The sequence below is a fragment of the Lycorma delicatula genome, chromosome 9 (genome assembly GCF_047948215.1).
Source record: "Lycorma delicatula isolate Av1 chromosome 9, ASM4794821v1, whole genome shotgun sequence".
NCBI lineage: Eukaryota > Metazoa > Arthropoda > Insecta > Hemiptera > Fulgoridae > Lycorma > Lycorma delicatula.
Genome location: NC_134463.1, coordinates 44,638,718 through 44,656,851, shown reverse-complemented (window position 1 = coordinate 44,656,851; position 18,134 = coordinate 44,638,718). Strand labels below are relative to the sequence as shown.

At 28.5% G+C, this 18,134-nt stretch overlaps 1 protein-coding gene across 6 annotated transcripts in view; it reads right to left on the bottom strand.

Annotated features, from left to right (window-relative positions):
• LOC142329675 (uncharacterized) overlaps positions 1 to 18,134 on the bottom strand; it is a 178,454-nt gene that overhangs the window by 72,764 nt on the left and 87,556 nt on the right. For 5 of the 6 annotated variants that reach the window (XM_075374358.1, XM_075374359.1, XM_075374360.1 and 2 more), the window contains exons 6-7: positions 10,883 to 10,954; positions 1,415 to 1,638 (exon numbers count right to left, since the gene is read on the bottom strand). In XM_075374358.1, the coding sequence (XP_075230473.1) occupies positions 1,415 to 1,638; positions 10,883 to 10,954 (296 nt within the window). The remainder of the gene's footprint in view (positions 1 to 1,414; positions 1,639 to 10,882; positions 10,955 to 18,134) is intronic. The other variant, XM_075374361.1, reaches the window with a different exon arrangement.

Here is an 18,134-nt window from a genome sequence, read left to right as displayed (position 1 = left end):
ATTGGTCACGTTTGGTCGAATCAATCTCACTCACTGAACCATTAATGAAACTCTGATAACCATAGAGTACTTGTATTAATATTGTTCAAAACCAACTAAACTATTTGATCTATTACATACATAAAAATTTAATGGTTTCTGGTCTGTTACTCTTCCACGCAAATACTATTGAAGCGACAGAGCTATAATTTTGTAAGAACACAGTTTTTTTACCTGGAAAGAACGTAGGACTATTGCTGTTATGAAATGTTCACCCTTTCAAGATTGTGGCTGTTTTTAATGGGTAGCAGTAACAACCAGATTATGTTCCTGCCTGTATTCAACTTTACTATGGTCAAACCATTGATCAAATTAAATTCAGAAACCAGTAGCAACATTTGAAATAAAATTTTCTACAAAAAAAAGTCTATTTTGATACCTCTTTATCAAGCAAAGTAACTTTAAAGGTACAATGGTGTATGGTACAACCAATACAGCCATTACCATTGTTACTATGAGGGCGAAGCAACTGGCTGTACCTTCCACCAGTTACTTGAATAAAAAACATAAAATAAAATAAAAAACAAAAATCGATAATAACTGAGAAATAAAGCTGACCAAACTGTTGTTCTGAAGAAATTACAACATACTGACAGTTTTTATAAATTGAACACGGTTTGTTATCAGTATTATTCTCACAAGCATGAGAATAATGAGATCCAGGCTGAATAATGAGTGATAACTGAATAATGAATAATGAGTGGAGATCCAGGCTACATGGGAAGGACTTGCTTTCCTCTCCCTCATTGGTTAGTAAGTAATAAAACTATCTTATACAGACTAAACCTCAGATCATAAAATCACACAAAAGCCACTTAATCGATATTACTTGAACCACTGCAGGAGGCTTGAACAGGGTTGTATGCAGAAATATTATAAATAAAATGATTAACAAGTGAAAAATATTAAATCTGATCTATAGTAGAAAAAAATACTTCTAGTTGAAAGGCTAAAGAGTTGCCATTCCATTTTGCTGTAATTACATTTAAATAAAATTTCAAAGGTTCTGAGGTTCAAATCCTGGTAAAAGTTAGTTGCTTTTATATGGATTTGAATAATAAATAGACAGTGGTCACTAGTATATATTTTGGTAGTTGGGATTCAATTAACCACACTTCCCAGGAATGGTTGGCCTGAGCCTGTACAAGACTATCCTCATTTACACGTCATACATACAATCCTTACCTCATTGGAATTGTGGGAGAGGGGTTGCTTACTGTTCTGAAGTTGAACAGTTTGCAACATACACATTAGGAAAAAAATAAATAAAATAATTAAATGCTTAAAAGAGTATTCACATCTTTTATCAGTTAATAACCGCACGCATGCACACATACACACATATGCACAAACACACATGCACCTGAACACATACCTAATAATTTGAGAGCGCCAATAATAAATGAATGTACTGCTTGTGATACACTAAAAAAGTGTGACACAAGACGTGCCTTGGCAGTGACAAGAAGAAATCGTAATGCTAGCGCTAAATCATCTAATAAACTATCACGAGTGCGTTCTGTGCCCTTTTGTAATAATCCACTCAGCTGCCATTTATGCATCTGTCCGGGAAAATTTAGACTGGGAACTTCAAATTCTCTGAAACAAAATTGATTAAGAACATTAAAAAGTCTGAGAAATTTGTAATGTAATTAAACAGCATTGCTAACAATTAAAATTAAATAGCAAATTATTCAAAGGATACACAGAATAATGGTAATTAGTAAGATAATATGAATGCCAACAAATAGAAACTCCTACAAAATGGTACCTCCATAATCTCTTTTAAAATGATTTCAAAAATCCATCTTTTTATTAAAAATGATTTTCTGGATGTTAATTAAACTGGAGATCAGAACTGAAAAACATTTTAAAAACTATTAAAAAAAATAAGTTTCTTTAATAATTCTTCAAAACATACCATACAAAAACTGATAATTGGTTATGTAATGACCCACTAAATAATTCTGTAGCCTACTTAGTATTAATAAATCCATCTACCACAATCAGAACACATGGATAATCCTCCCACATTAAAACTAATAGAACCAATATGATGAGAGTATTTATTAAAACTCCTTAAGTCTACACTTAATACCTCATTTTTTTTTACCAAAGACAAACACAACATGGGGTGGTTGTTAAAGGCATAAGAGGTTGGCAAGTCCTGATAAGTAGGCAGGAAATGGACTGAATGTAACCTTGCATACCAGATACAGTTTCAGTAATTACTGAACAATGGATTGCTGTAAAATGTGTTTATAATGAAAACATTATTAAAAATGGTGTTTATGTCAAGGTTATGCAGCAATTATTCCATCAAAATTTTAATAGTCCTATCATGGTGCTTTTCCTAGTAGCAATATGGTAATGATATGATAATAACTATAGCTGGATTATATTATATAGATCTGAATCACGAGACCAAAAGAGAGAAGAGATGCATTAGGAACACCACATTTACTCTGATAATTCTGGAATGTTGTGGAGAAGTATAGCTAAAGTGAAATGGACAGAAAAAATGAGAAGTGACCATTATCAATAGGAAATGAGCAGAATTTGATAAAGGAAAGGTATTGGGTTGATGCATCCTACATAGAATTCCACTTTAGGAAAGGCTCCTGAAGAGAAAATTAGCAAGGAGGAAAAACAAAGATGAGGATGATTACACGTATTAAGAGAAGATGCCGCAAAAAATAAAGGAATGCTCAGGTCTAAAAAAATGGGAGGATGTTTAGTTGAAGTCTTTTAAAAGACATACATAACAGTAATTCAAGTTAAGGCATAAATGTTACCAAACATTTATAATAGTAGAATAGGTATGTTTGTAGATTATGTATCAATGTTAATGTCTATGAAAACCAAAATCAAAAGTGTAAATGTATTGTTATCTGTCATTCTTAAATGAATTTCATGGAACTAATTAGTAAATTAAATACAGAATATGAATCAATCATTAAATCTTAATAAATATGTTTTTAAACAGAAACTTTCATTTATATCTTAATCTACAACTAAATTTATTAATCATAAACAAAATTCAAAATTAAATGTTAACTTTCATCAAGTGTGATACTATTTTAAAAATTTCTGCTCCACCATAAAACTATTCTCATTAGAAATAAAAGGGAAAATTACTTTATACTCATATAATTTTTTTAACATTGAACCTGAAATGTCAGTAAACATAATATTCATAAATATATCACATTATAAAAAAAAAACATGCAAAGTATAAAAATATAAATTCCATCCATTAAGTGCTATATTATCATCTTCAAATGTAGAACATTCAAAATAAAAATACGTACACTTACAATTTATATAAGGAGTTGTTTATTATAAAAAAAAACCTGAAATAAATCAGAAATATACAGAATTTACATACAGACCATAATATTTATTAGTTAACTAACAAAATTACTTTGTTTCAACAAAGAGGTGTTAACGTACAATTACTCGTAGAAGCAGTAAATATTGTTTTCCAGAAAGACTATTTAAGATAAATAGATACAAAATACAATCTTCATAACTTTTATTAATTATATGAAGGGATTACTTGGAAATTACACGCTGGAGAAATGATTTATCATTTCCCCATATTCTGTCATAGGACAGAATATTTCTATCAAAGTTTATGATTTAACTTTTATTAAAACTGGTACTGCTGCTTAAAAGTTACTAAGGGAAGTCTCAGTTCATGCCTTTCAATGCTGTAAGGTTTTCATTGGCCACCCCCAAGAAATGAGACACTTAAAAAAAAAAGGGAATAAGCCAACCATCCAATTTTAAAGGGAGCGATGAAGACACTTTGAGGGCAAACGAAAAAGAACCTACCTGATAAGATTATGGTTTTTAATTTATTTAGAACATATAAAAAAAATCTGAATGTTTCAAATTTTGTTAACTGAGGTAGGGGCAGGCCTTTGGGAAAGGGATGATCAACTTTAACATATATATATATATATATATATATATATATATACATATATATACTTTTTAATTTTTCTAAGAATGAAACACTTTAAAAATAATGATGTAATTATTACAATATTTTTTATTTTTATTTTGAAGGGGCTGGGAGCTAGAAGCCTTTATAAGCAAGGGCACCCCATTATTATTATTGCTTTTTAGATTTTTTCTAACAATAAAATTAAACAAATTGGATCTGACAGTAATATTTCAAGACTAAAACGTTAGGGCCATTAAATCTTTCAAGGAGGAGGTGGAGCAGCAATGCCTGAACCTCTTCTTCACCTACATTATATTTAATTTTTGAAGGTAAACACTTTTTTGAGGAAAAATAATACTTCAAATTTTGTTAATTTACGATGTTTTTTCTTGGGGGGTGATAGTGGCCTATACATTCATTAATTGTGTTCTCCCAATGGGGTGGGTCTTGCCTTGGCTGTTCTCCACTTGTTTCTGTCCTGTGCAAGTGTTTTTGTTTCGGTACATTTTCCTCTCAACCCCATCAATCAACTGAAATCTTCTTCTTACCCTTCCTCTCTTTCCATTTACCAATCCTTCAACTATTAGTAAGCACTTTTTTCTCATAGTGTCCTAGCCATTTCCTTTCCCAGCTTAAAATGGTATTTAACATATTCCTCTCCTCTTCTACTCTTCTCAACACTTCCTCAATTGTTACTCTATCCTGCCGACGTTTACTATTTTACACCACACCCACATCTCAAACACCTCAATTAGTCATTTGTCTTCCTTTCTTAAAGTCCATGTTTCTGCACCACTGGTGTTACACACCAAATAATAAAACATATTTCCAATCTCTTCCTCAAATTTAAATTTAATTTCGCACATAGTAAACTCCTTTTCTACTAAATGCCTCCTTACCCATTACTACTCTCTTTTTGATTTCTGTGGCACTGTTAAGATCTTCCGTTATGAGGCTACCCAAATACTTAAATTTCACCACCTGCTCTAGTAACTCAGTCACAATTCTTACATTAATATTTTCATCTTTGCCACCTAATACCATACACGTTTTGTTTTCTTTTTATTAATTTTCATCCCTACATTTTCACAAGCCTTAATTAGGTAGCTAAGCATTTCATTTAACTTTATTACACTTACTGCCAGCACCACCATGTCATCAGCAAATCATTCCATTCTATCATCTATTGCCACCCCTCTATTACCCTTCAAACTATTGTTGACGATTTCTTCTAGATAAATATTGAATAATGTAGGTGACATGCAGCAACCTTGTTGCATTCCCTTTCCTGATTCTATCTTTTGCGTTGTCTCACTTCCTATTCATACTTTTATTTTCTGGTTCATATAAGTCTCCTATCTTTCCAATCAATTCCTTTTTTCTTCAAAATTCTTAACAATTTATACCTTCAAAAGCTTTATCTCTATCAAAAGCTTTCTCAAGGTCCACAAATGCAACATATACTCTTCTTTCTTCTATACATTTTTAACTAATAACTGAAAGCAGTTATAAGGCACCCTAGTTCCAACTCCCCTGCTAAAGCCATATTGTTCTTCTACAATATTTTCATCCAATTTATTATACAATCTCCTCTTCAGAATTCTTAGTAAGACTTTTGCTGCATGCAAAATTGTCAGACAATTTATCGGACTAATAGTCCAATAATCTTCACACTTTCTAGCATTAAATTTCTTTGGTAATGGCACTATTATTGTATCCAGAAAGTCTGTAGGCCATTTACCCTCATCATATATCTTATTGCACAGATCCAACAATAGAATTTTTCCATTCTCCTATACATAAGCCTGAATTTATCCTTCTTCTATAAGGTATTTGTATTTTTTTCTGAGCATATAAATTATTTTGAATATTGCACTATTTCAATTGTTTTATTGGAGAGATTCGGAGTCAAATCAGTAGGAGTTCAGGGAATTTAAAATCTTTTCAAGACTAATGACAATACATTTCTGGTCCTACAGAATCAGATTCCAATGTTGTTAGATGTGTGATAGTAGTTTTAACAGTTGCATCTTATCTGTTTAGAAATATACTGCTAATCTAATTATGAAAAAGTGCTAAGAGGGTGAAATTTGAGGATATATAGTAAGGAGGATTATGTAATGGATATATAGCCTATGACACTTGGGAGGGAGTTAAATATAAACAGTATACGAATTTGTCATATCAGTTACAGTTTCTAAATTACATTACACTACACTATACACAAAATGAGTCTTTATATAAGTATTACATTAAGGAACTGTCTATTTTAAAAAAAACATTTCACAAATAAAAATACACTTTTATATAGATTTTTTTTTTTATAAATTCCTTTTTGTTTTATAAAATTACTCTGAAATGTGTGTTTAGTGTGTGTATGGAAATTAAGATTTTGAAAAAGTAACAACTTACCATAAATTTTAAAGTATAAGTTGAGATTTCAAGAACCAAAAAAAAAAATTAGTAATAATTATTAAAAAAAAGAAATAATTAAAAAAACTTTTAATATTTTAATTTAAACTTTGGCATGTAACTCAAAGTTTTTCTGGGTAGCTCATTAAAATACTTAAATTATAATATAAATTAATAATCTGATGACATATTTTTGTAAAATTTAAATCTAGAATCATTTAATACTAAAAAATAATTATTTAACTGTTAATGAATAATTTAAGGTAATACACCTTGGCATTTTGTTTATTTGTAAAGATAGTAATGTATTACCTGATGTAATATTTTATAACTGATGATAAATCCTGGATTTGAAAAGTTTTATTATAAATTGCTAATTTTACATTAAGTTTTTTTGAAGTGCTAATAACGCATTATATTAAACGTTTCAAAGTTTAAACATTTTTCAACATGCTATTTTGGAATATTTTTTTGTATTTGTTTTAAAAGACAAATATTCTTTTCTAATATTAACAAAAAAACAATCTTTTTAAATTTTATAAAAATTAAATCTCATCTATGAAGTGGAGAACGGTATAAAAACAATCATGAATCTACATAAAATTCTAAAAGAAGCAATAAGGATCACTAAAAATAAAAATCAGAACCATTTCTTTATTACACACTACTGTATTCTTTATTTCAAGTACTTATTTCTTTTATTTCACATTTTCTGTTGAGTGTTACTATAGCTGTTTTCAGTTACATATGTAATTTCAGTTTAGGCCAAGAGGCTTGATTTTTTTAAATGAATTTACAGGCTGAAACCCACGCTTGAATTCATGCAAAATAGATCTCTATACAAAAAAATATATAAATGGTAAAGAAAGAAAAAACAATTAATAATAATAACACAGTGATAATAGCAACTACCATATCAAATAAATTTAAAAAACAGCACGTGCATACACATGTAAATTGGATTGATTATAAAGCTGTCAAAAGTTGATACACAGAAATAAGTAAAATCCTCAACAAGGACATGACTTTACAAGATATTTAATTAAATTGATATAAAAAAGTTCATGCCCATGAAAAAATAAATCAATATCGTCTATCAGAAAAATAAAGATAAACAGATTAAGGATATATATATCCTTAATCTAATATTAATATATATATATTATGATTTATTTATCAGTCATCAACAAGTTTCTCAGTAACATTTTACTTTTACATTAAAAAAAAAATACTGTTACCTTACATGAACAATCATATTTCATTCATTTTACGGCATTTCATTAAACATAATAGATAAGATACAAACATAATATTTATTAATAATACAATTAAAATTAAATAATAATATCGGTTTACAAAGCCAGACTGTAACAACGAATATATACACTCTTACACTCTCAGGATGTGTACATGTTGCAGGCAGGTTTTTAATTACTTCATGCCAGAGCCATGAAGTAATTAAAAAGTATATTTAACAATACAGTCAGCACAATAATTTGAAACTGACTGTAACAGTAAATCTCTTTTAAAAATGTCCAAAATATCCATCAAAATGAAGTTTGACTTTAACGCTGGACTGACTTGAACGCCAGGATTTACAATAAGTTTAAATGAAAAACAATCAAAGTTTTTAACATTACTCTAAACATAAACTTAACTATAACAAAAAGCTATATTTAAAGTGATACACAAGCCAAAAGAAATATACCACAGCAATTTTTCATATAACATATTATTCCATTAACATTTACAATATTTTTCTCAACTTTCTTCACAAATAAAATAAACCAAGAAGTTCTCAAAATGAAAGAAAATTCATCGAGAACCAAAGAAAGTAACTTCTAAAAGTGCAGATTACTTCTTTGTCGATCTCCATAGTGGAGTGGTAGCGTCTTGATCTTTCATCCAAAGGTCCTGGGTTCTTAGTCCCAGTCAAGCATGACATTTTTCACACGCTACAAAACCCATTTACCATCCATCTAGTAACTATACGAGGGCATAAGCCTGTTGTTATGTAAATAAATAATACCTAGTTATGTTTTTAAATCTACAAAATACAAAAACTTTCTTGAATATGACTTGTAAAAGCATTTTAGAAACTCCTAGATTCAAAAATGAGAGTATATGTTAAAATAAGTACCAGCAATAACCAATCACACAATAATTCCCAAGGCTTGGAGATTTTTTACAATTTGCAAAATTCATTTTTCATTAAAGGAAAAATTAAACAGAAACATAGACATTCAATTATGAAATGACTGTATCGTGAATGTCATCACACAGATCCTGAAGTATTATAGAACTAGTGGTCTAGTGAAAAGTTTACGTCTAATTCACCTACAGATTAAAAATAAAATTATTTACAACTTAATGAGTTTTTCTGGTGATATATATAATAGCTGTAACTAAAATGAAATCAAAAAATAATAATCACTGTAATAGTAGTATACAAATTTTCTTCAAAAACCTGATCGTAAGTTTAGCACAGCAAAATAATTGCTTAGAGCCCAATTCACGGTAGCCTTTACATGTTGTGTTTCTTTGTTAAAATAAGTTAAAAATAGGTGAATAACAATATTAAGTATCAAATAAAATTATGATTTAAAAAAGACCAAAAAACTAATCTAGCAAATGATTAGTAATTGATTGGAAATACCTACACTACACTATTATAAACATTTAAACTGATATATTCCAACACTAATTGATCTACAGCCATTTTTGAGCTACACAATAAATTAACATTATTAATCAAAAAGTAAAAAACAGGTCTAATTAGAAATTACAACAGATAAGTTACGTGTTATACTGCTGAACAACAACGACAGAATTAATTTCACTCCATGCTATATATATAAAATATAAAATACTCAGCATTAATTATAACCTATTTAAAGAAGAAAAAATAAATACAATTAACAAGAGAATAAAAACTTAATCTAAAAACTTTTAACAATAATTAACATATCACTGCTTCAGAGAAAATATTCTGACACCAACTAATTTACAGGCAATTTAATAACAAACATAAAGAATAAAATAAATTTACAACGGTCATTTAATAATTAAATTAATTGTTACGAACAAGCAATGCAATTTAAAATAATTCTGTAATCCTATCATCATTTAACAAAATTCATAACAATAAACAAGTAGACTGGTATAGACAATATAGTACAAATGGTGCAACCATTTGATGAAAGCACATCGCATAGCAGTTCTTGGCAGAAATATTTTAAGTGTGAGGGAGTAAAAAGTAAAACGAGTTAAAATTTTTGTTCATGATGTAATTTTAAGGATAACTCAAAGCAAACAATGAACAATGATCTCCTACATTTAAAACAATAGTAGCCGACCTTTTTAAAATATAAAAGAAAAACTACCAATTAAAATTTTTTGTGGAATCAGTTGTATCACCAATAGCTAGAGAGTGCTATAAAAACACACTATAAACAAAGGTTAATGATATACAAAATAATGAAAGCTTGTTCTTTTCATAATATTTACTCAAACCATGTGAGTATCATATGGCCAAATAACTACTGACACATTACTGTTGTTTGGAGTATAGCTGGAGTTGACCTCTTCACTGCGTGTCCCCTCTTCAGGTCATAGTTAAAATAATACTAACTCAAATTATGTCCACCAGACTGTGGACTGAGAACAGAAAATACAACCACACAAATCTGATAAAACATACTCACTTTTAGACTTTCATTTGTTTAACCTGACAAAATACATAAATACTTGAGAAAGACATAATTTCATGAAAATTATAAAATCAAAATATCCTCTACACTTGAGGTAAAGATAATTTTAGTAAAAAAAATTAAAATGTTACCCTTGAGGTAAATATACTTTTAGTAACAAAAATTAAAATTTAAGCAAAAGATATGATAAAATTGAAAATTCATAAAAAAAAATTCTCTGAAAAGTAGCAAAAGTTGAGAGCATTAAAAATGTTTAAAAAACAATCTGGTGCTTAATTATTAAATGACCCTTGTTAATAATTAATTTGTTTTTTTTTTAATTTTAATTAAAAAAAAATTTACGATGAACACCTTGAAATTAAGCAACTACAACACATCCACGATAAAAAATCTGATGATTTTTTTTTTAATTTCAAACGAGCAAAAACAAAATATAAAACAGAATCACACTTCACAAAAGTATTTCCAGAAATACTATGAAAGAAAAATAAATAAAACAAAAGAAACTCATGCAAAGGTAACATGAAAAATTCAAGCGATGATTACATCCACAGTGAGTAACAACAAATAAGATGAAATATAACACAATATTTTTTTATATTTATATAATCAAAGCCATCGTGTAACATAAATGCATACAATAAAAAAACAGCATGACATGTGTAAGCACATAATGACATGATGATGATGATGATGATGATGATGATGATGATGATGATAATACAATAACATGTATGTGATTAACGAAGATGAGACTTTAATGACATACCCTGTCTTCCTTATGTTGGCCAACTGATTACTGTTCAACGCCTTTGGTTTGCCAAATTTATCCTTGTGCAGGCTTTATAAAAGTAGAAGACAAAAAGAAACAGACAATAAACAAAATACAACAAATCATACAAGGACTCAATTAATAAATGATTCAAATAATAAGCTATGTACAAAATTAAATTTGTCCTCTTTATCATGAAAATACACACACGCACATACTCATCTACCACACATCTGATAAAGAAAAATCTGTTGTCACATAATATTTAAAAATGTGTTCGGTTTGGTTAATGTACTAGAAGCATTGTGAAAATGTCATATACATAACTACCAAATGGTTTTCAACAAATTTAATTTTATACTTGTTAATGACATAAATGCTGAGTTAACTGAAAACAAAAAAAAAAAAAAATACAAAAATTTTAGGAAAGGACAGACAATACATAAACACCTTGGGTTCCAAATTGTTCAAAACATGGTTTCTTAAAGTATGCTTCAGGAAACTCAAATATACATGAAAAGTCCCGAGACCAAGAGGTCAGAATTAATTCTACTCCATATACTCATCGTTCATAATTTAAAGCGCAAGCACTTTCTGAAGAGCATGCATGATAAACAAAAACGTTATTCACAGGTACAAGATCAATTCAAAGAAGAAAATTTTTAAAAAAACCATTACCAGACTTTAATGTTAACAGAAATGGAAAACATATCTGCGCTATAATTTTTGTTTTTATATTCCAAAATATATCTAACTTAATCCAGGGTCCCAATTTTTTTAATAATACTGAAAAAATGGTGAAGCAATAAAGAGTGCTTAGGAATTTATTTATACTTACTCTTTTAGGAATAAATGAGTCTGTAGCATGAGCAAGAGTACCGTTAGTTTTAAAGAAAAAAATTCATATTTTCCTTAAATCTCTAAAAATAGAAAAGTTTTTTAAAAAAACCCCAAGAAAGTTTTTTCAAAATCAATAAAATTTCCTTTTAGTTTGTCTTCACTCAGTAATTAACAAACAAACATACCACTTATAATTGTTCTAAATCAGAGTTTATGTCCAGGATTATATTTTCTCCCTCACTGGAGCAAAATGAGAAATTAATTAATTATTATTAAAACCTTTTATTAATTATTATTATGTAATAATAAAATTATCTACCAGTATTTGTATTCTGCTCTGGCTAATCATATCTTGCCTTGTCAGCATGGTTTTATGAGGTCAACCTTAACTAATCTTAATGATAAGTTATTATTCATAGGCTCTGAGGTCGGCAGAATAGAAAACAAGTGATGGTTGTGTATCTTGACTTTCAGAAGGCGTTTTACAAGGTATTAATACTAACTTTTTAAAAAACTATCACAACATCTTTTGGTATAAAAAAGGTAGTATGTATGTTAAGTTTGCTAGTTAGTTAGTTAGTTATTTTTTTGAGCGAATGTTTAAAATTGTCAGGTAGCATTTTTAGTACATATAAACAACTTCTGGTGTCCTCAGTTCTAATCTGGGTACAATACTTTTCATTCTTAACATAAATGATAATTACCTTCTTTATTTCTTGTAAGATATTTTTATTTGCAGATGATGTCAAAATTTTCTTTAGGGGATTCCCTACTGAAAATCATGAAAAATATCAAATTTTTTTATTTTTGATTTTACATATAATTATTTATTACACTTTTATATACTGGAAAAATACAACAGAAACCAAAAGAAATGTGTATAGTAATTATGAAATTTTATAATAGTAACAGGTTACGGTGTTCAATTTTTCATCAATTAATAAAAAAATCATTCTTGTTACATTTACTTTTTGTCCTTTTCAACATCCTTATTATGATCGTATTTTACAAAAAGATAAAATAATTAAAAAATAACAATATTCAATTTGTTTTATCAGCTGGTTTTATTCTCAGCTTACCATGCCTGTAATACATTATGTTAGGTGTTAATAGTGTGTTGTTTGTTTTCTTAATATTTTGGTGTGAATAGTTGGTAAAAGTTCAGTGCAAGCAAGAAACAAACAAGAAAGACTGTCATAAGAAACAGGAAAATTTTAAAAAAGATCAACTAAAAACCTTCATAGAATTATGGAGTATATATCTTGTAGTTAGGATTTCAATATGAAATAATCATATAATATAATTATAACCTAGTCATTTTTAAAGTTTTGTCAAGTGTAGATATAGTCAGTAAGTACAGGTTCTTAGTAGAAAATAAAAAAATAAGCGATCTTAAAAGTGTATAAGTGATCTTGTATTGACCAACAATACAAATGAAACTTGAATGCAGATTGAATTTTTCACTTTTTCTAAGGTAAAATTTAATAAATCTCAAAAACTATTTACAATACAGCTTTGAAACTTTGCACACTTGTCTATAACATTATACTGAATTTAATCTATATTTATAATGAAGTGTCTGCTACTTTTTATGCATGAAGGACCATTGTTTGTTCATATTAGAACTATTTGGATGATTATGTATTATTTTATTAATTCTATAACTTGAAGGAGAAAGATATAATGTTAAGTATACCTAATTTTTTTAATACTTTTTAAGGGCTTTAAAATGGGCCCAAATTCAAAAAATTCTGTTCAGCAGTTTTTAAATATTTTTTTCCATTTTTAAGATTTTTTCCAAAAGAAAAGTGTAAGAAAGGCAAAAATTAATAAAATCTGAGTGCATATTTAGTAAATTCCTAGTTTTAGAAGGCATTAAACACAAAAATAACATTAAAAAATAAATTTTAGAAGAAATATTAAAAACATATTTCCAATAGGGATCTCCTTATTTGTATGCTGATTTTGCTGTGACACTGAATATAATGTATGATGATCCATTGTTAATAGAATGCCTCTCAATGTAGAAAAAAAAACATTGTCATTACTTATTCCAGAGAGACATTGAAATTAAATATTTCTAAGAGGTTGTTCATTGTGCAATACTTAGATAAGAAGCAGTTATGGACTTGGGTGTTTTGTTTGATTGCAAACGGTTGTTTAATGAATAAGTTTGTTGAACACCATCCAAAGCTAAAAGAATCCTTGGACTGCTTTTATAAGTCAGTCACTTGGTTCAAGATGTTTGATCGATTCTTTATCTGTACAAGACAATGGTTAGGCACTTCAATAGGTTTGGAATTACAATAGAAACTAAATTTCTAATTTAATTCAAGCTGTTCAGAGATGTCATCATTTTTCCATTTTGGATATACAGAGGTTTTGGTGAAGTGTTTTCTGATTATAAGGCCTAGTGTAGTTTCTGGGGTCTTAGTTACCAGAGTGATTGCAGTTATTTTAAGATTTTATATTTGCTAAGGTATTCAAAGGAAGAATTCTCAATACCCCAATACAGGTTTATGTTACATCCAGCAAGAATTGTCTTTTTCTTTCGATGCACTTGCCACAGCTTTATTGGTTCCTTTGGCAAGGTGCACATAAAAACTTAATGTTTACTTTCTGATTCTGTGGATGTTGTTGCTGTTGGTATTTCATTAATAAATGAAGTCAACTATTATAAGTGATTGGTTAACTCATAGTAAAATTTTTCTTTTTTACTATTATAATTATAATAGCTTGTTTCAATAATTTTGAGGCCTTAACATTTATTATTATTATTATTACTGTTATTATTATTTTGTATGAATTTTATATTCTATATGGCATGAACGTTATTCATTTTCTGTAAGTTTAAACATAGTTATCTCTTACTATTTTTGTGAACATAATAAGGTTTTTAAACATTTCTGAGTAGCACTTTTTCCTTGTCTAGGTCATTCCAGCTTCCAAGAATTTTTTTCAGAAGTATGTTGTGGATGGGAAATGTGGAGACCATAAAAAAATTTTACGTCTAGAAAAAATTGAATAATTCATTTAAGCTATAATGTTTATGTTAAATACAGAATTATTATTATTATCTTGAGCAATTAATAAAGTATATATTAAAGCCATCATATTACATAAATGCATACAATAAAAGTACAACATGACATGTATTAAGTAAATTATATGACATGATGACAATGATATGAGGGCAGTTTGGAAAGTTTCAATGGCGCCACCATTGACACATCGACGTACTTTCTGAATCAATGTGCTTCTAGCTGTGTCAGTGTGAGCCACATAATTTAGCTCATTTTCTTGTTATAATCTAAAAACATGAGCGCTGCCATATAAGAAAATCCTGTGAAATTTATAGTGCATGCTGTCATAAGATTTCTTTGGACACAAAATGTTTCTGCAGCAGACATCCATCGTCAGTTCTATACTGTGTATACCCCAAACATTATAACTGATGGTGTATTACGGCAATGGATTAGATTTTTTAAAAATATAAAGACAAATATCCATGAAGAAGATAAAGAGTGCTAGGCCTTTTGCTGTAGTGATGATCTTGTCAGTGAAATTGATAAAAGTCAATTTTCACACGAAAATTGAAGATTCACCATCTTATAACTTTCTGAACAATTCCTGTAAATTGCTCATGCAGTTTTGTACAAAATTGTCACTAAAAAATTAGGCTACCAGAAGTTTTGTGCTCAGTGGGTTCCAAAAATGTTCACAAAGATCCATTAAACCAAACTAATAGGCTCTGCCTTGGACTTCCTTTCATGTTGCGACAGGAAGGAGAAAGGTTTTTGAAGAGAACTGTGACGGTGGATGAAACTTGGCTGGTCTACGTAAATGTTGAAACAAAACAACAATTGTTGACCTGGGCCCATACCAGTTCTTTATGCAAACCAAACAAAGCCTGCCAAATTTTGTCAGCGAGGAAGTTTATGGCTATGGTTTTTTGGAATGCCGGGGCAGGTCGTCTAGTTAATTTTATAGTACAAGGTACAACAATTACTTCAGCAGTCTACTCTGATACTTTGAAGAAACTTCCATTCCAATTAAAAATTAAAGATTATAAATGTCCCACTCTAATGGGACATTTTTAATCATCTCCCGTACAGCCCAAACTTGAAGAAATGGCTAGCATTGCAGTACTTCGATGACGACAACAAACTTCAAAATACTGTGAAAGGTTGGCTAGGTAACCAAGTGGCAGCTGAATTTTATGAAGGTAACTAATTTGTAAATTAGTGAAATGCTATGACAAATGCATAAATTTAAATGGCGACTGTATTGAAAAATAGTTAAAAGCAGTAGTTTTAAGTTGTATGTAATAAAATATTTTATCTATGCAGGTATTTATTTATAACCAAACGGAGGTTACTTTCATAACTACCCTCACACAATAAAATGTATATGATTAATGAAGATGGGTGAAAGTTTTTTACGGTATGAGTAACAGAATGATAACCAAATTAAATCTATAAAGCTATCACCTTTTTTATGAATTTATTTTTTGACTGAATTGTTAAAATAAAGAGTTAAAATTAGGTGTATCAGTAAGAATAAAAAAGAGTAATATTTCACAATATATCTTAGTCAATTTTTATTTTACAATAACCAAATAAAAATTACATCAAAGAAAATCTTATATTTTAAAAAATTCCTTGATAAATAATTATATTTGGAATTTGAAAAAAGCATTTTCTTTTCTTTTCCTTCCCTAAAAATATTAATTTCTCAATTGTGTTGTGAACTCAACAATTTCTGTAAGTAGAAATGAACAACTATGGTAATTTCATTGCTATATTACATCTTTTATTTTTTATTTGCCTTTACTTAACTAAATCACTTGTTAACATTGTATAACCTGAAAAATTAAAAATATAACCTCCAAAATATTGGTTATCTACGCAAAATGGATTAAAAATTTCTAAAATTAATTTGTATTTCATGAATAGGTACAAATTTTTCAATGTTTATTCTTCAACAAATTGATTACTGGAATCAAAAAAGACAAATTATTTTCAAACAGGACTTGTTGCTCATAATGATCAACCATTAAAAAAGCAATAACAATTTATCTTACTTAATTAAAAATAATTAACAGTTAGATTAATTTGTCACTTTATCTTTGTTAGACTGTGATCTGAGTAAAGAATTTTAAGCGCAAGATCAAAGCTGCTTTCTTTGAGTAGTGATTCTTTCTATAATTAGTAGTCATGGTAATGAACAAAGTAAGGAGTAAATTGCAGGACTGAATACAAGATGGTTTTCAGTGGTGTTGGTGGGATAACGAACAACAGTACACTTGCTTATTAAAGAACAAGAAACTGGGAAAGTACTTCACTCTTCACTTTTCCCTAGAAAACTGGAAATGAGATATTCATTACTCTTTAGAATGTCTGTGGAATTTTGGAATAATTGGTATCTTTCAAGCCATAATAACAAAAACTTTTCTAAATCAAACGATTATTTATTACATTTTTAAACACATGTCAAGTATGACAAATAGCATGGATTACATACAACATAACTATTTAATGGCCATCTCACAAATGAACCCACAAATAATGAAACACAAATGTGATTACAGAAATCTATTTAGCCATGTTAATGTATCAATTCTCATATAACAATATCTATGTTAAGTTCACTGATTATGAGTAATAAATGAATGATTAACTATTCATTATATGTGCGCTGCTGTCAACTATATTAAGCTAACAATTTCATGGTATCAGGAACAAAATTTTCCCCAAAAACGTATTACCCTTTTCTCCAAGTCAAGAAAAAACTGAAACAAACACGTGACACAAAAATAAAGAATCAGATGTTAGAATAGGTTTAAACTGACATTTTATGAAATATGAATGTCAAATCACACAGAAAATAATCTGAACAAGTTATAAGTTATTCCAAGGAACTAAAAATTAAGTTAAAAACGTATTATGACCTTTATTCGGTGGCTAATAGTAGAACATTATATTAATTAATTTAATACATTCATCAGGGGCATACTTTTAAAAATAAACATTAAAATACAAAGCGAAAGAAAGTTTCTATTCAGCCAAATAAAAACCTGGTTGGTAAATTCCTTTCACAAAATAATACTTTCAGTATAATCAGTATTATACTGAATTTTTAATTTAATATACAATAAACTTAATTTAAAACTTTGGCACTTTGTTCCACTTATTTTTATTTTTATTTTTTATTTTTTTTAAATAAAGTGCAGGACACGTTATAATGAATAAGATATCTAAAGTTTTAACAGATATCTAAAAATATTAAATTATTTAAATATAAATAGTCATAATATGGCTGACAAAGTACTATACATAAAAGAAATGTTTTAATTAAATACAATCGATCAACACAAATATTAATTTTACTCAAAATAATTAACTACAAA